General features: G+C 38.5%; 1 protein-coding gene across 2 annotated transcripts; it reads right to left on the bottom strand.

Annotated features, from left to right (window-relative positions):
• Nucleotides 1-1,543: 1,543 nt before the first annotated feature.
• Nucleotides 1,544-15,613, bottom strand: LOC143858607 (RPA-interacting protein A). Of its 2 annotated transcripts, XM_077369297.1 has the most exons (7): nt 15,236-15,613; nt 14,143-14,235; nt 13,447-13,726; nt 11,576-11,620; nt 11,415-11,503; nt 2,807-2,923; nt 1,544-1,889 (listed from the first exon to the last, which is right to left on the bottom strand). In XM_077369297.1, the coding sequence occupies exons 1-7, from the start codon at nt 15,344-15,346 to the stop codon at nt 1,728-1,730; spliced, it is 897 nt and encodes a 298-aa protein (XP_077225412.1). In that variant the 5' UTR covers nt 15,347-15,613; the 3' UTR covers nt 1,544-1,727. The 2 variants fall into 2 exon arrangements, with proteins under 2 accessions (XP_077225412.1, XP_077225414.1); XM_077369299.1 differs by lacking the exon at nt 11,576-11,620.
• Between the last annotated feature and the right edge of the window lie 2,347 nt (nt 15,614-17,960).

A 17,960-nucleotide genomic window follows, 5' to 3' on the forward strand; every position in this document is an offset into this window, starting at 1 on the left:
CCGTTTTCAGTGGACACAACTTTGCTCTGGCAATTTCGCAGAAAGTTATTTCACGGCTCACTTTCGCAAGAGAGCACAGTCACCTCATAAGCATTCAATGAGTGAGACAAAATCTGCTAAAAAGTGTGCCTGTGTTGCTGTTCTCTCCTGCAAAAGTGAGACAGCTTTCCGTGAAATTGCCTAGCAATTCAATCCCTTTTGGTAAACCTCTGTTTTAGGTTCATTAAGGTCCACGAGATCAGTGGTTCAGATTAAGGGGGGCACTATATGAAAGTGAGACACCTCATGATCTACAAAACGATAGTCTCGATCTCACTTATATGACCCCCATATGGGCCCATCCATAAATTATCCTTTACCATTGAACCTAAAAGTGACTTTCTAGGACAATTTCATGATCTACAAAACCAATGGTCTTGATCTCACATACATGCCTCCCATATGGGCCCTTGTAGGACGCAAAAATAGCCCTATACCATTGAATAGGGCTGCAACTTGGTTTGGGTTTAACTAGACCCGCATTGACCCGACCCGAAAAAAACATGGGTCGGGCTTAGAAATCAGGGGTCTTTGGTAGGGTAGGGTTGATTTTAAATTAGAAAACCCGACTCAATCTTGGGTAGGGCCGGGTTCAAAGAAAAAAATCTTGAAGCCCGACCCGACTCAACTCACATGGGTGTATTGTGACTAGGGCTGCAACAGGTCAGGTTGGGCCGGGCTTTTCAAAACCCTAGCCCAACCCTGGATCTCATTATCTTAGCTCTGGGCCACGCTGACCCTGAGTCAGGACCTAAGAAATCTCAACCCAAGGCCGCCCTGCTGGGTTGAGCTGGCCCTGATTGACCCTAACCCAAAAGTTGATCTTGGCCATCCACTTGAGGTGAACCTCAATGGCCAAGATCAATTCACCCAAAGGAAATGTTGAAGCCAAGTTTTGTTAACAGCACAAACCAAGCTGTCTTTTCTTCTTTAATTGGCTTGTAAGAGCATTTTGGAAAGGGAAATGATAAATGCGCCCCTTTTCATGACTTGGGACGCCCAGCTGCCAGCTTTCTTCTTTAATTGGCTTGTAAGAGCATTTTGGAAAGGGAAATGATAAATGCGCCCCTTTTCTTCACTTGGGACACCCAGCTACCAGCTGCATTGTACGTGGCAATCAGGTCCGTTCACTCCTTCAAATGTGAAGTACAACAGCATGTTTGCAGTCATAGATACATTGTAGCTCGGTGTCTCAAGTGATGAAAATGGGTGCATTTATTATTTCCTTTTTGGAAAATGTAATAAATTTTTCAAGTACTAAAAGACAAGATGGGTTGGTGTAAATATCAAAATACGGCATATAGTGTGAACAAGGTCGGGTTGGGCTGGCCCGAGGTATCAACCCTGAGCCCGACCCGACCCTAGCTCGGGCTTGCAAAAGTGAACCCAAGCCTGCCCTCAGGGTTGGAAAATCCAGCCCAGACCCTGTTCGGGCTCAGGGCAGTCATATAAGTGACTCATAGTGCCATCATACAACACAGATAGCAACTTTTAGATCAATATATGCACAAAATAGATATTTTGTAATTTCAAAAAAGTAACACGACACTCACCTTTTTTAGCTGTACAAATTGGGTATCTATTGACTATTGTACAATTTGTTGAAGGAAGACAGGGATGCACTTTATTTTAGATTGTCCAGCAAGCTTGACTCAGCAGTTTTAAGTAGAAAAGGAAATGAAATAAAGTTACAATACAATTTCAAATGTACTGCAAGCTTCACACTCTATATACAATGCAGTTAGATTGAATCTAGTTTCCATGCAAAACTTCGGTGCTAGTCGGCATCCTCTATCAAGATGTTCCATGAAGGCTTCGGCCAATCGAACCCGCAAAACATCCAAATTCACCTGCACAGAAAATGGTTTTTGTTAGAAGGATATTTTGGAAATTGTACATGTAACCGTATTTCACATTTATATAGTTCATATTAAATGGGAGCTCCCTAAGTGTGACTCTCTTCTTCTCCCTCGGTTCTTCTCCTCCTAGCTCTTTTCTAACAGTTTTGAATTGTTATAAGGAAATAGAATTCAAAAGCTTTTCATGCTTTTCCATCATTAGTATCCCAAATCCCAAATGCATATGGAGCCAACATGGACTCTGATGGTTTGGACAATCATGGCATGGTTAAAAACATTCTGTGACATGGCATCACACCATTTATATTCTGATATCTTTGAGATGCTTCAAATATCCCAACGTATATTTCCCTTCACAGATCCCACGCATCATACATAAAAAAAACATAAGAGAAACAGAAATTTTAGAGAGAAAACAAAGGAAAGGGCTTTGATGTTTCAGACAAAGAAAAACTATCTCTTGCAATGATAGGGGTCAACAACGATATCTAGATGACTTCATAAGCATGGTTTCCTAGAAATGACATCATGCATGTAGTGTATCCTTCAGAGCTAAATTCGAACAAATTATTCCGTGTTCTAACTATATTAGGTGTTGCGAAGAGTTTTCCTTTTTGTTTTGTCTGGAAATTCTCAACCATGAAACATAGATGACTACATAACCATGGCTTCTTAAAATTGACGTACTTCATGTTATAAAAACCCTTTTCCATGAAAGATTTTTAAGGAGAATCCTGATATACATTGCCAAAATCCTAGGCCTACAGCTGCCTCTAAATAAAGGGCCTTGTTCATTAAGCCTCTCATATATGGATGTGGTGATGATCTCAGAATAAAAATTCTAGATGACATGCTATGTAGAGAATTATAAGTAAAAGAGTAAGAAATGTATGGAATGGAGAAAGAACCTTATCGCTTTGAATGTTGAGCTGAAGGCTGCAATGAGTACAATAAATGAAATGGCGATATTCTCGTAACTCTCCTTGCTTGCAGATGGGACACCAAAACTTGTCATTCTCACTAACCTGCAGCTCAAGTCAGATAGTCTATCCATGTCAAATTGTTTCCAGCAAATAAGACAATTTATCAAGAAAATCAAGAGAGAGAGAGAGGTGGGGGACTATGAAATAGGGGTGCAACTCGGGTCGGGTTCAACCCGAAAAACGTCAAGTCGGGTTGGGCTGAGTTCGGGTTGGGTTCGGGTTTTCCCAACCCAAGTTGAGTTCGGGTTGAGGGCTTGGGCAACCCGACTCGAGTGAAACCCGACATTTTTTATCAATTTTTTTTTTTTTGTTAGCTTAAAAACTCGGGTTGGGTCGGGTTGAACTCGGGTCAAGTCAGGTTTGGTTTGGCAAAAGGGTTCCTTGGGTTGAACCTCGTCGGGTTGGAAATCGGGTCAGGTTGGGTTCAGGTTGAGTAAATGGTTCCTCGGGTCGGGTTCGCCTCAACCCGACCCGAGTTGCACCCCTACTATGAAAGCCCAGGCATACCCAAGGGAATCACAAAAAAGGACACGATTAACTAATTAGCAAGAGGAAATGCCTCTAAACAGAAGCCTTCCTTTTGCATTGGAAGCAGGGCCACTTTAAGACCTTAATCGTCATGGAATTGCAAAATTCCAAATAGGAAGCAACATCCCGTAATAAAAGATTTGTGCAACTATAATAAGAACCAAATCTCCCAGACACCACACCCACCCCACCCCCCTCCGTCCCTCGACATAACCAACTATTGCAAACAATGAAATCAAATGAGCATTTCCTGAACCAAGAACACTATCATCATTATGTGGATTTCATTTGCAAAAAGGAAATTGTTTCGAAAAATAGTAGGCCCAAATCATGCCAAGTGCTAAAAGTTTTTAATTTGCTACTTGTTAGATGTATGTATGTATGTATATGCCTAAGGCATAGTGGTCATATGTAACATTTCTCTCTTTATTTATAAATACATAAGTGAGGGGGAGATCTCTCCAACTCACATTCTTCTTCTCCATCCTCTCTTCAACATGGTATCAGAGCCTTAGGGTTTTGATCCCCTAGGGACCACCATCGACGCCCCTCTCCCGCAACCTCAACCTCTCCCCTTCGGCCCCTTCCCCGACACCACAACCCCCCTCCCTTCTCCCGTGGCTTCCGTCCCCTCTCCCCGACACCACACCCACCCCCCTCCCTCGCCGTAACAACTCCCCACCCCTCCTCTGCCTCCCGTGGCTCCCGTAGCCCATCCCCTACAATCCCCACCCCACCCCTCAGGAAACCCCTCACCCCCTCGCGCGACCCACTCTCTCCTCCTTCCCCTTCTTCCGTAACAACTCCCCCTAAGCTAGGAATGCTTGACATTTACATTCCAGCTTGAGGGGGAGTGTTAGTTGTATGTATGTATACGCCTAAGGGCATAATGGTCATATGTAACATTTCTCTCTTTATAAATAAATACATAAGTGAGGGGGAGATCTCTCCAACCAACATTGTTCTTCTCCATCCTCTCTTCAACACTACTGTTGATAGTCATAACTGCGGAACATTAACGTCTGCCAAACTTATGTAAATTACCCTTACTCTGATAAGGAGTTACAATTAAGTATAGAGAGGTGGCAAATTCAGCAACCAGCTGCGAGCACTTGGGTCGTCCTTGCAGGTAAAATGCTTGACATTGTATTTTTCTTTTCCCCTTTAAACTTTAACAATAAAGTGTTTGATTTTTGTGCACTTGGAAAGCTAATATCTAGATTCCTTTTATGGATGGGTTTGTTATTGCGAAAACTCACGAAAAATTGCAAGTGTGAGTAGGTCTCTCCTTTCTAGGATTGATGCGAATCTAGGGTTTGAAGATCACTTTTATGAGAAGAGAAAGAAAGATAGCAGAAGGAAAGAACGGGAACGAGAAGGGAGGACTAATTCTTCCTTAAAGAGGAGAGAGAAAAGAGAGATGGAAAAGTGAAAGAAAGAAATGGAAATGGAGTTCAAGGATAGAAAAGTGACCTAATATGAAGCATCACACGATTCACACCTCATAAAAGGCATAAGAAAGCATCAAATTTCATTCATATTTAATTGTTTTCAGGGCCAAGAGGCCTTTCATATTCATAGGCTATGCAAGTCATATGATTTTTTTTTAAAAAAAAAACTCCTAATCCTTGTTGCAAAACAACTCAAAATCTAATTAGACTTCCTATTATACTTAAACTACTAACTCCTCATTGAAATAAAACTATTACATGGACTCCCACTACTACAAGTAAATTAGGACTCTCCAAATCCACTAGGACTCCTAACTCCTCATGGAAATTAACACACTTCAAGTCTCACAAATACAAGGATTCCCTTATGTTGCAAGGTGGGCCCTTGTAGTCACTTAACAACTTAAGTGATTAATTATAAATGATTTAAATGCCTCTATCGCTTATTGGTAATAAACATGTGGGCCCCATTTTAAAAAGCTAAAACTTAAAGAAACCAAGCGAGATTGGTGGAAAAAGATTGTGTTACCCCTCTTATAACTTAAAGGGAATTAAAGACATCTAAAGGACACTTAAAAATTAAATGATGGGCCCTAGGAAAGTCCCCATCAAGGATGACTACATTCCTCGAAAACATTGTAGGGTATAAGTGTTATGGTTTACCAATAACTGATGCGGACAAAAAATCAACATGAATCGTTCGGTTCATTGGCGTGGAACAAGTTTCTTATTTTTAATCATTATTTTCGTCATTTTATTTGTCGCATACTTTTTAGGCATCAAATCTCATCCATTTCACTTAATTTTGCTATCATTAGAAAAGTTTTTCGATTAACTATCTAACGAGCCCAAGATCATGTGATTTGGATATCATTTGAGGAAGTTATGGACGTTTTTAGAATATGCTACATGCCTATTATGGGATTTCTATATTTAGGTTGTTTTAGTCTAAGTTTTCAGATTTTATTTTAGTAAGTTTAGAGGGACACATGAGATTAGTTTCTAGGTCTTAAGCTAGCTTTCTAGGGTTTCTTTTCTCATAAATACATCTTACAAAAAGCATTGTAAGGGACTTCTTTGATTATTGATTGAAAATTTGCCTTTAGGCTTTTGAGTTCTTTGAGAACTTGAGTATCTTCTAGTTTCGCTCTGAGAAACTCGGCTTCGTTGGGAACGAAGTAAATCACATCCCCTTCAAGGGTGATAGAAGTATCATAGTCCCTACGACGGTGATCGAAGGGCCCCTTTTCTTATTATTTTATCTATGTTTCCTCCGCTGATGTGCAATGAAGAGCGTCCGGATTTTTGAACTGCATCAGTTGGTAGCAGAGCACATTCTTTCCTTGGGTTGAAGAAGTTTGGTAGCACATTCTTTCCTTGGATTCACAATGGCTACAGAATATCTTCGATTACTTCAAAGGAGAGTTGATGAATGCCAAGATTGGGAGGTAATCCCGGACTTGAAATCGTTTTATTATTACTAAGAGTAGGAAATCATAAATTAAGAATTGCCAGAAGACATTCTTAATCGTTGCTAAAAGCTCAGATGATGATCAATTTATTTTTTATGGTGACAAAGCGATCAATGATTCACAGGAAGAGGTTGTTGATGTTCATTGTGAAATCATAATAAAAGAACAAAAAGAAATTGGATCTGACAGCACATTAGGTGGGCCAATAGAGATTGGAAGGACGGATCAGTGGAAAAACATTACATCAATTTTTTCATCAATTTATGTAGATCTGTTTGTTTAGATCCTACGTGGAAGCCTACAGTGGATATTGATGACTTCAAGCATGTTCAAGTTCAAGACAAGTCCTTTTTTAAAAGGAAGACAAGTCATATTTTCATCTTCAGTATTTGATCCTAGAGAGTTTCAGATGATAAACATTCTTCGGTCCGTTGAGAAACAAGAGAAGAGCGATACAACATAGGAGAGAATAGCGTGGCGATTCATTGAATAGCATACTCCTACCCTAATTCTATTGAATCGAAAGCAATACGCCATACGCACAGTTTGTAGCCTACTTTTTAGGCATCAAATCTCATCCATTCCACTTAATTTTGGTATAATTAGAAAAGTTAATTTTTTCATTAATTTATGTAGATCCGTTTTTATTAGATCCTAGATTGAAGCCTACAGTGGATATTAATGACTTCAAGCATGTTCAAGTTCAAGACAAGTCATATTTTCATCTTCGAGATTATGCAGTAGGATTTAATCCTCGACACTTAAAACTCGAGGATGAGTTTTTTGGAACCAGGGAAGTATGATGCGAACGAAAAATCACCAAGAATCGTTCGGTTCGTTGGCGTGGAACAAGTTTCTTGTTTTTAATTATTATTTTCATCATTTTATTTGTAGCCTACCTTTTAGGCATCAAATACCATCCATTTCACTTAATTTTGGTATCATTAGAAAAGTTTTCCGATTACCTATTTAACAAGCCCAAGATCACGCGATTTGGATGTGATTTAAGGAAGTTACTGACGTTTGTAAAATATGCTACATCCCTATTACGAGATTTATATATTTGGGTTTTTTTAGTCTAAGTTTTTAGGTTTTATTTTAGTAAGTTTAGAAGGACGGCTGAGATTTCTTAGGTCATAAGCTAGCTTTCTAGGATTACTTTTCTTGTAAGGGACTTCTTTGATAATTGAATGAAAATTTGCCTTTAGGCTTTTGAGTTATTTGAGAACTTGTGAGTATTTTCTAGTTTTGCTCTGAGGAACTCGGCTTCGTTGGGAACGAAGTAAATCACATCCCCTTTGACGGTGAACGAAGCATCCTATTCCCTACGATGGTGATCGAAGGGCCCCTTTTCTATTTATTTTATTTTTTGCCTCCGCTACCAAGAAACGAGGATCCTCCGAGTTTTCAGACCACATCAATAACACTTGGACCTGAATCTCATGCCTTGTGTAATCCATGAATGATAACAATTGGGAGTGATTAGGGCATAGTTTCTGAAAAACCCAAAGTGGGGGGATTTGCGAAACGAAAATGAAACATGAAAAAATATTTGGTAAAAAGTTTTTGAAATGCATGAGAAATGTATGGGAAATGCATGGGAAATGTATGGGAAACTTATGTGAAACGTATGAAAAATACATGGGAAATATATGAGAAACTTATGTGAAAGTAGGGCTGCAACTTGGGTCCGAAAATAACATGGGTCGGATGTAGAAATCACGGGTCTTGGGGTAGGGTCGGGTTTTAAATTGGAAAACCCGACTCAATCTTGGGTAGGTCCGGGTTTAAAGAAAAAACCTAAAACCCGACCCGACTCATATGGTTGTACCGTGACTTTCTTAAATATCTCTTGAATACCATATCAAATTATTTTCCAATATATTGATACAATTGTTTTCATTGAGGTGATTATGTCTATTATGTTAAAATATAATGTCTTTCTTAAATTTATACACTCGATGACATAAATTTAGAGATTTTTGGTGTGAAGATTTGTTTTTTTTTTCCTACAATCTTTAAAATTAGTCATTATCATACATTAAAAAAATGAAAACCCGACCCAACCCGAAAAACTATCTCGGGTAGGGTTCAGTTTTACGAATCTCGGGTTTTCATGTAAAAAAATAGACCTGACCCAACCCGAGACGAGATAATTCTCAGATAGGGTAAGGTTTTGGAAAACCCAACCCGCCCGACCCGAGTTGCATCCCTATGTGAAACACGTGTGAAATGCAGGGAAATGTGTGGGAAATATACGGGGAGCTTATGAGCAACACGTATGAAACGAATGGGAAACACCCGGAAAATGTATGTGAAGCACATAGGAAACATATATGAAATGTGTGAGAAACATATATGAAACATACAGGAGATGCTTGGCAGAAATCACACAAAAAATTTATGGAATACATACTAAAAAGGAAAACAATAGTATACAAAATAAAAATAATAATACATCGTGCACACAAAAAATTTATGGAATACATAATAAAAAGGAAAACAATAGTATACATAATAAAAAAAAATTATACATCGTGTGCCAATAACTAATATAATAACACTCATATTTACAGCAGCCTTGTCTTGACACTTCCATTTTTTTCACGCTAACATTTGAGCATTATTCCCATTAAAAAACATTTAGATATATTCAGACACACAAACATGATATAACACTCCTCCAGAATGCCTGGGTGATTTCATAAAGAAAAATTGCCATGTGTTGAAAACTTCTACGTAGGAGTCCTAACTCAGACCTACTCCCAATACATATCCTTTTGTGGGAGCCGTTGGGTGTCTACACCTTTATAAGTTTTTTTTCTTCGTCTCTCTCTCTCTCTCTTTTTTTTTTTTTTGGTTTCAAGAAGGTTTGCATTTGTTAAAATGAAAATTTCTAACACTTCCTTTTACTCAAAGCTTTCCTCCACCTTTTTTATGTCAAGGAATCATGCCTTGAGATCTACATTTTTTTTCCCAGTCCATCAAAGATTTACTTTCTCATTGTTCTTTTTGTTTTGGGGTTTTTTTTTTTTTTTTGGATTGATTTCAAATGAATAATTTTCATGTAGACAGATAATTCTTGAAATAATTACTGCATGAATCTTATCATTTGATCAAAGTTGATATGTTAGTCCTGACTGGAACTCTATTGACTTCTTTCTCAAAAATCTTTTGGAATTTATTTTTTATCACCTCTTATTCCTTATTTTTTATTACGTATTTATTTGTGTCTAGAAGTGTTCCGCATCCAGATTTTTGGAGGCAGTCGCACTGAACAATTTGATGTTTGGCACCTGTGCCAATTGTCTTGGTAACACAGATTTATATATCGACAACTAGTACCATAAAAATACAAGTACAACTTACGGAGTGCTCTATGTTTGTTCAAGTAAGAAGAAGATGCGAAAATGTTCTCTGCAACTAAACCGGAAGCATTCCAAGTAAGAAGTTGTGATAATGTCTTGGTAATACCAATGGAACCGGAGGCCTTCGCCGGTCCCATTGGTATTGCGGATTCTAATGAGGCTGAGGTTCGAGCGGTGCATCAAGCTCTCAAGTTGTTAGATAAAAATTGATTTGATAAAGTAGTCGTTGAAGGAGATTCTTTGAATGTATTACGGTGGCTCAAAGGCCTCCACTCTATCCCTTGGAGATTCGCTTTGTTCTTTGATGAAATTCAAGATTGGGTGGCAACTTCATCTATTGTATTCCAGCATGTGCGCCGATCCGCTAATGGGGTAGCCGGTAGGCTTGCTAGAGAAGGGGTTGGAAAGGATGATATGGAGCTCTTCGTTTTTTTACCTCCTTGAATACTTTTTGTCATCTTGTTCTTTAGACTTTTGTATTCTCTGTATTTGACCTCCTCGGTCCTTTTCTAATGATATTTATTAATATTCAAAAAAAAAAGAGAAGATGTGAAAATGTTCTCTGCAACTAAACCGGAGGCCTTACATGCCTTCACAAGCTTAGCTAGTAAGATGGATGATATCGTGGATGAAACCAAAGCATTGAAGATGGTCATAATTCTCCAAAATGTACAGTAAAAGGAGGTTGGATAAATTATTGAGACGACTCTCTTAATGCGATCCAACAAAAAAAATGATACCTTATGGAGGATTCTGATCCATTCAAGGAGATTTAAGACTTGATAGAGAACTCTAGGGAGATTATGGTTGCCGAAACCTCCAGCGAAAGCTAACTCCCTAGAAAATAGCTTGGCTAATATGGGATATGAGATATCCTATCTATAGGCTTTGGGACTCCGCCATCCACTGAAGAGGTCACTCGTAGCCCTATATATGTAGTCAGAATTGTCAGAAAAGGTGCATAATGGAATTAATCAATTCCGAAAGCTAACTCTCTAGAAAATAACTTGGTTAACAGGGAATATGAGATTCCCTATCTATAGACTTTGGGACTCCGTCCTCCATTGAAGGGGTCACTCGTAGCCCTATATATAGCCAGAATCGTCAGAAAAGGTGGATAATGGAATTACTCAATTCCGTAGTTAATGAAGTCCCAAAATTATCATGGGAAATGATAAATGCGCCCCTTTTCATTACTAGGGACAGCCAGCTGCAGTACATCTATGACTGCAAAGCGGTTGATGTACTTCACATGGGAAAGATTGAATGGACATGATTGCCGCGTACACTGCAGCTGGTTGTCCCAAGTAATGAAGAGGGGCACATTTATCATTTCCCATTATCATCTATGCTCTAGATAGTAATCCCAACATTTTCTGTGATATGCCTCTAGCTATACTCTCAGGTTTGGGAATCAATAATTGAAAAAAAAAACATAGAGATTAACTACTACATGAACCAGGGTTTGAGAACCAACACCAAGTAAAAGGTCAAAATAACTCTCCCAAACATAAATAAACAATAACCCACATAGTTCTTGCAGCTATTGTCTTGTAAATATATATTAAATGTGCTTGCATGCTTATGTACATGCTCTCACATGTGTGAGAAAAAGTATGACATACAGGAGACTAACGTGGTGTGAATGTATGCTTCATGGTATTGTTAGTTTTTGTACAAAGATTAGCATTAACTCAGTCCATTACGTGCATACCTGGCCATCATTAAGTTGCATTTGTTCATAAACCGCTTGAGCTAAGTAATCCTCAATATCCTCAAAAGTTTTGTCATAGACCTCTACTTCTGCATTGGATTGGCAAATCAGATAAATCATATCAAAGCACAAAACAACTGTTTCCAAGCAAAGGGCCTCACTTAAGTGTTTGGATTTGAAACAATGTTTCGTATAAAGGGTCCTATCTGCATGGCATAGGAGTGGCAAATCAATTAAGCTCAAGTTGATAAATCATGTCAAAACACAAAACACCTATCACCAAGCAAAAGACCTCACTATCATTCAGCTCTCAACTCTTTAAGTGTTTGGGACAATGTTTAGTATAAAGGGTCCTATCTGCATGGCATCCATCCCGTTCATAACATATATAAGGATTAAGTTAACTGAGACATAATAAACAAAGTGTTAAGCACAGCAACGTTGGAAATAGCGATGAAACATGGAAAGAGTCATTTTGAGGTTTTGCTAAAAATGAATAGAATTCAATATGAACCCAGCCATACAAGGTAGAAGCTCAACTAGGTGAACCGAAAACCCCAAAAATTACACCTCTTCCCGGAAAACCCAACAAACTGATACGTGTGCATGGCATGCAGTTAAATAATAATATTGAAAGGATATCGTTATACAAATAGTAGTTCAACAAAACATAAGATATACAAAATACATCTAGATTAATAGAAATAAAGTAAACTATAATGAACAGTTTGTCACCAAAAAAGGGCAAAACAGATATCTAAGGATTTTGCCTAACAGGTGCGCCGAAGCTGGTCTGACACAAGTGGACGACGTGCATCCAAGCAGCAATAAAACATTCCAAATAAAGCATGTAACACAAGACTTCGATCAAAGAAACATGTTATCATTCAATTTAAACCAAAAGATTTAACAAAATATTTAGAATATGTTTAGTAAAGAAAAAAACAAAACAAATAAGCATTTAAGTGTACATAAACCACCAACGTCCTCAACTTGAAAAAGAAGGAATTGGAAGAAACAGACTGCAATAATAATTTCTTTTTTCTAAAACATTTCTTTTGGTGAAACAAAGCATAACCAAGATATTTCAGGTAGAGTAAATTTATTGCATTAATAACCACAAAAAAATGGATCATGTAGCTTTATCGTGTCAGATGCATGCATTGGACAAGCATGTCAGACACATTTCAACATGGGTATCAGGACAAAACATATATGGCATGTCTCGTGTTAATACATTCCTATTTATCTGGATATGCTTCTCTGTACTCATAAGAGCTAATATTTATAAAACCAAATGTCATTCAATTATTTTCATAAAACTTTGTAGACATGCTCACATGACAGTATGTTTGTTTTTCCAGGCCTCTATGTGTTAAAACCGTTATGTTGTCTGGCAACAAGAAATGTGCTCATGTCTAGGTTAAAATAAAAAATTTCTTTCCTACACAAACACCAACGCGTCATTCTGATTTTTCCAACTTATTCATCAAAAAAGTTAAAAAGAAAAAAACTGTCTTACATTCTTACTGATGGCAGTGGAATGGAAACTTCTGACAGAATTTTTTTAATGATTTAAATTTGTAACTTCTGACAGAATTTACAAGTACTTTATACTTTCCGTGATACCCATGCAAAGCTCCATGAGAATGCTGGGCAATGGAATATGTAAATATTAGACGTTTTACAAGACATGTGCATTAGCACAGAAATTTCTTCTCTTTAGTATGGGCAGCATGAAAGTTTGATTGAAATTAACGTTAACTAACACTCATTTCTGTTATTGGAGAATATTTTAGAAGTAAGTTGTTAAGCTTTAATTGAAGTTAAAATGGGAAGGAAAACAAATGACTGAAATACACTAAGGCCCTGTTTGTTTCAAATTGTGTGACAACCGATGGTGAGGGCCTCAACCAATTATTGGCGCAAAATAATTTTAACTTTAATTGAAGATAATTTTGGGCCAATAATTGGTTGGAGCCCCTCACCATCGGTTGTCACAATCTAAAACGAACAGGGCCTAAAACTTTACCTCTTCTAATCATTTCCGCTTTGAGTTCTTCATGAAGAACCTTTTCCATTTCTATCATCAGCTCTTCGCTTAGCTCCTCACATTCGCCTTCAGTTGATCCAGATGCCATGTGCATACCATCATATTCCCATAAAATATCATCAGCATCGAACTTTGTGATTACTGTGCAGTCATCCAAAGATGACTGCTTAATCTTTTTCTGTTCGTCATCCAAAGATGACTGCTTAATTTTTTTCAGTTCGTCGGAAAATATGTCCCGGAAAGCAGATTCTACCATCTCCTATTAAGAAAACAGACGATAATAAGGAAATGGGTGTAAATTATTAGATTAGAGAACACCCAAAAGGAGGCAGAAATATGCTGATTGTATAAATACGAAATTTTGCAAAGAATTACATCAAGGCGGTAGATCCAATAAGACAAAAGTTTCCAACATTAGCTTGCTGACGGAACCATTAACCAGATAGTTTAGACACAATTTGTCTTCTTGACAAAAACAAACATAAGAATAGTCTTTAGTATACATGAGAACATTCACAAACTGACCAACAGAAATCAAAATGGTAGGTAATTCTGAAAACCAGATACATGATGCTACATGCCGTTCTCTCAAAAAATAAAAAACTTGGAAATTAGCTCTAACTTCAATAACAAAGAAGTAAAATGAGAAAATTGAAAAAAAAAAACATATTTAACCTTTTGATTCTGAACTTGTTTCCCATTTGTCCTGATTTTCCAGAGCAAGTGGGTTCGATTCTCCTGGACCCTCTTCAGACAGTTCCGACGAAGCTGTATTCAATGTAACAATATCGTCAACTTTCATTTTTATATGAGAAAAAAAAAACATGAAAACCCCATTTACATACCCACAAGAAAAGGAAGAGAAAATGTGAAGGGAAGTAAACCAAGTGCAGAAAAGAATAGTTTGATAAAGAAAATCTAGAATCCTACTTCATAGGAGAAAATAGAACAGGAAAAATGAAGTATCTTATAGAAAAGAGATGATGTAGAAAATCACAACCCACTTCATACTCCAACCAACACTAAAGAAGAAAACAGAATAAAGGAAATTGAGGTCAATTGCTACACTGATCAAGAAATCAAAATTGCCCATCCATACACACAACAAAAAGGAATCCAAATTTTGGACAAAACAGAAGATAGAAGACGAATAAATTACTAAGACCCTGTTCGTTTAAGATTATGGCAATTGATTGTGAATGGTAAAAGCCGATTATTGGACTCAAATTTAAACGTCATTTTGAGTCGAATAATAGGTTTGGCACTTACAATCGGTTGTAGTAATCTTAAATGAACAGGGCCTAAACATTAGGAGATGAACAATACAATCAAACCTAATAGGGGCCTGTTTGTTTTAGATTATGACAACCGATTGTGGAGTCCCCAACCAATTATTGGACTCAAATTTAGTGCAATTTTCAGTCCAATAATCGGTTGGGGACTCCACAATCGGTTGTCATAATCTAAAACAAACAGGGCCTAGACCCATTCATACACAGCTCATGTAGAAAGGAAATTGAGGTCAATTGATACAAATAAGAATGTGATCAAGAAATCAAAATTGCCCATTGATACACACAAGCCCAAAATTTGGACAAAACAGAAGATGCAAGATGAAAAAATTACTGAACAGTAGGAGATGACCAACACAATCAAACCAAACAGACCCACCTCATGCCCAACTAACTAAAACCAAATTCTGACGAATTTAGATGAAGGAACAAAGCCCTAAATAACACACTAGAAATAAAAAAAAGATTGGACATACCTTCTCTTTCCAATTGGGATGTTGGGCCTTCAAAGGCACTCTTCTGGGCCTTTGATCGTCCATCGTTTTGCTTCTCGTCTTCTGAATTTCTACTGACTTCTGATCTTCCATAGTGAACTTGGTTTTATTTTTTTTCTTTTCAACCAACCAATAAATAATGAAAACGGGATAGGGGAATTTTTTCTCTCTTTTCCTTTATTGTTTAGTGTAGAACAATACCCACTTTCTGTATTCAGAAGAACAAATCGATTTCAAACTAAACTAAAAACGCACGCGTTTGTTCCCGCCGAGGGGAAATAGGGTCTTTCTGTTCTGTTCAGAAATCTCGATGGTTTTCGATACGGATGATGAGAAATTTTAGAAACGGTTATTGTTATCGCTTCCAGGAATCCTATTTTTTAGTCGAAAAAGTAGCATAAATTTTGGAAATGGACCTCACCGGGTCATGCAGCCGAACATAATTTTTGAGATTTTTTTTAGCTTTTGTCATTCGCCACCCCTAAAAAAGGGAAAAATCCCGTAAAAAAATAGTTGCCGAAGATCAACGAATTTACCTAGTTCAGTCCAGGACAATAAAAAGGAAAAGACAAGCTGAGTTAGTGCGATTATTAAAACATGGTTGTGCTGATATCAATTCCCAATTTTTACTTGACCCTTTTCTTTCTTAACTTTTCCAACTGTAGACTACTAGGATTTGAGGTTTTTATAATTACAACAATGGCAGCAAAACAAGTCATAAAGGGTGCATTTGGATTGCCGGAATTAAGGGTGCATTTGGATTGCCCGAATAAGGAATAAGAATCGGCGTCTGATTCTGTATCCTCATATTTCAATGTTTTGATTGGCATTGTTGGCGGAAAGGGTCATGGAGAGTAGAATATTTCCCAGAATTTGGAACAGATTTTGATACCGCGCGAAGAGGTGGTATACTTTAATTTGGGCGCTCTCTCACAAAAATCACTACACATGACCTATCTCTCTCTCTCTCTCTCTCTCTCATACACATCCACATCCACATCCACGGCCAACATCCTGCTACCATTCACCGGCAAAAATCTCTCTCCCTAACTCCTCTCATCCTAAAATCTCCCTCGATCTTGCATCAACAACCAACACCCTGATACCTGTTGGGGGTTCCACACAAAATCAAAGATCCCACATCAAAAAGTGAAAACAATGTGGATGAGCTTTTAAGGACTTGGCTACCCTCCTCTTAATGGCTAGCTTTTAAGGGTGAGTTCTACCTGGGTCCCAACAAGTAGTATTAGAGCTTGGGCGTGGTAACCCCGATGTACCCTCAAGAATGGTGAGATTTCCTAGGGGAAGATCTCAATAACCCCAGTGTGCCTTCAAGGATAATGAAATTCCTTCGAAGAAGATCTTATAGTTCCTACATTGACGTCGTGTGGAGGGGGAGATAGTTGGGGGGTTCTATGCAAAAGCAAAGATCCCACATCAGAAAAGTGAAAGGATGTGGAAGGGTTTATAAGGACTTGGATACCCCAGAGCGGAGGAACCTATAGTGTGAGGGTGGCCACCCCCCCTCCCTCCAGTGACTTGCAAAATCCCTTTTTATAATGGTCTGATTAGTAGTTTCCATGGTGTGATATGCCCCCCCCCCCCCCACGCACACACGCACAAAAGTGTAAATTCCTAGCTCCGCCCCCGGGCACCCCTCCCCTTAATGGGTAGCTTTTAAGGGTGAGTTCTACCCGGGTCCAAAAAATACCTATCACCTAAGAATATATCTCTATCTCCCTTGCATCCACCACCAGCTACTAAAAAACTCCTAATAAAAATTCAATCCAACTTAGGCAGAATCACCAAGAACATTTCTTCACTTAAGCGTAAAACTGCAGATTGTTAGGCATTTCCACTACATAAGCAGAAACTAGAATTAGATCTTGGAAATGATCAAATCAAGTAGATGCTCATCATAAGCTTTTGCCCGCATCTCTGCAATAGTAAATCCGATCCATCAAGGGTTGGCAAAACCTCTTGTGGTGGGAAACCGATTCCTACATTTCCCCTTGATTCTGTTCTAGTGTCAATTCACCCACCGATTCCCTTGTTTTTTTCCTGAACCAAATGCTAGAATCAGAATGGGACGTGGATTCCAGCATGCCTGACTCCGGTAATCTAGACTAGACCTTGCAAATGGGTGGGCCGGTCCGGGCCGGATTACGGGTCACAATTTGGTGAACCCGGACCCCACCTGTACGGGCCGGGTGGACCCGTTGGTCACCCGGTTTTTTTGTTGTTGTTTTTATTCCCACACTATAATAGGATGATCCAAACCGTCCATGCGATGCGATGCCCAAAAAATCATTTCCCTAGGACAATCCTAGCCCTCTAATCTATGGAAGAATTGCATATTATTATTTATGGAAACCTCTATAGATTGGAGGGCTAGGATCATCCTATGGGAATGATTTTTGGGGCACAACCTATTTACGTTATGTTCCATCACATGGACGGTTTAAATCATCCTATGATGTGGTCCTACAGTACTTTTTGAAAAATACGGGACTATAAGGGCTTCACCATATAAAATCCTGATCATTTGGGCTTTTACGGGCACCCGAAGGCCCACCCAGCCCGGCCAAGTTTCGATGGGACCCATACGGGCCGGGTCAAATTTCTACTGGTCACTAATTTAATGACCCGGACCCGTAAATTACGGGTCCGGGTCACTTTTTGCCAGGTGACACACCCTTAAACCCTT

This window comes from Tasmannia lanceolata, unplaced genomic scaffold (genome assembly GCF_043159265.1).
Source record: "Tasmannia lanceolata isolate RefF3 unplaced genomic scaffold, GAP_Taslan_0.1 ptg000026l, whole genome shotgun sequence".
NCBI classification, from domain to species: Eukaryota; Viridiplantae; Streptophyta; class Magnoliopsida; order Canellales; family Winteraceae; genus Tasmannia; species Tasmannia lanceolata.

Bases quoted from the DNA above. Each gene is read 5' to 3' on its own strand.
- LOC143858607 (XM_077369297.1), bottom strand. From the start codon at position 15,346: ATGGAAGATCAGAAGTCAGTAGAAATTCAGAAGACGAGAAGCAAAACG. The intron at 11,504-11,575 runs GTGAGGCCCTTT...AATCCAATGCAG, and splicing joins TTTCAAATCCAAACACTTAA to AAGTAGAGGTCTATGACAAA. The intron at 1,890-2,806 runs GTTCTTTCTCCA...TTTTCTGTGCAG, and splicing joins TCAACATTCAAAGCGATAAG to GTGAATTTGGATGTTTTGCG.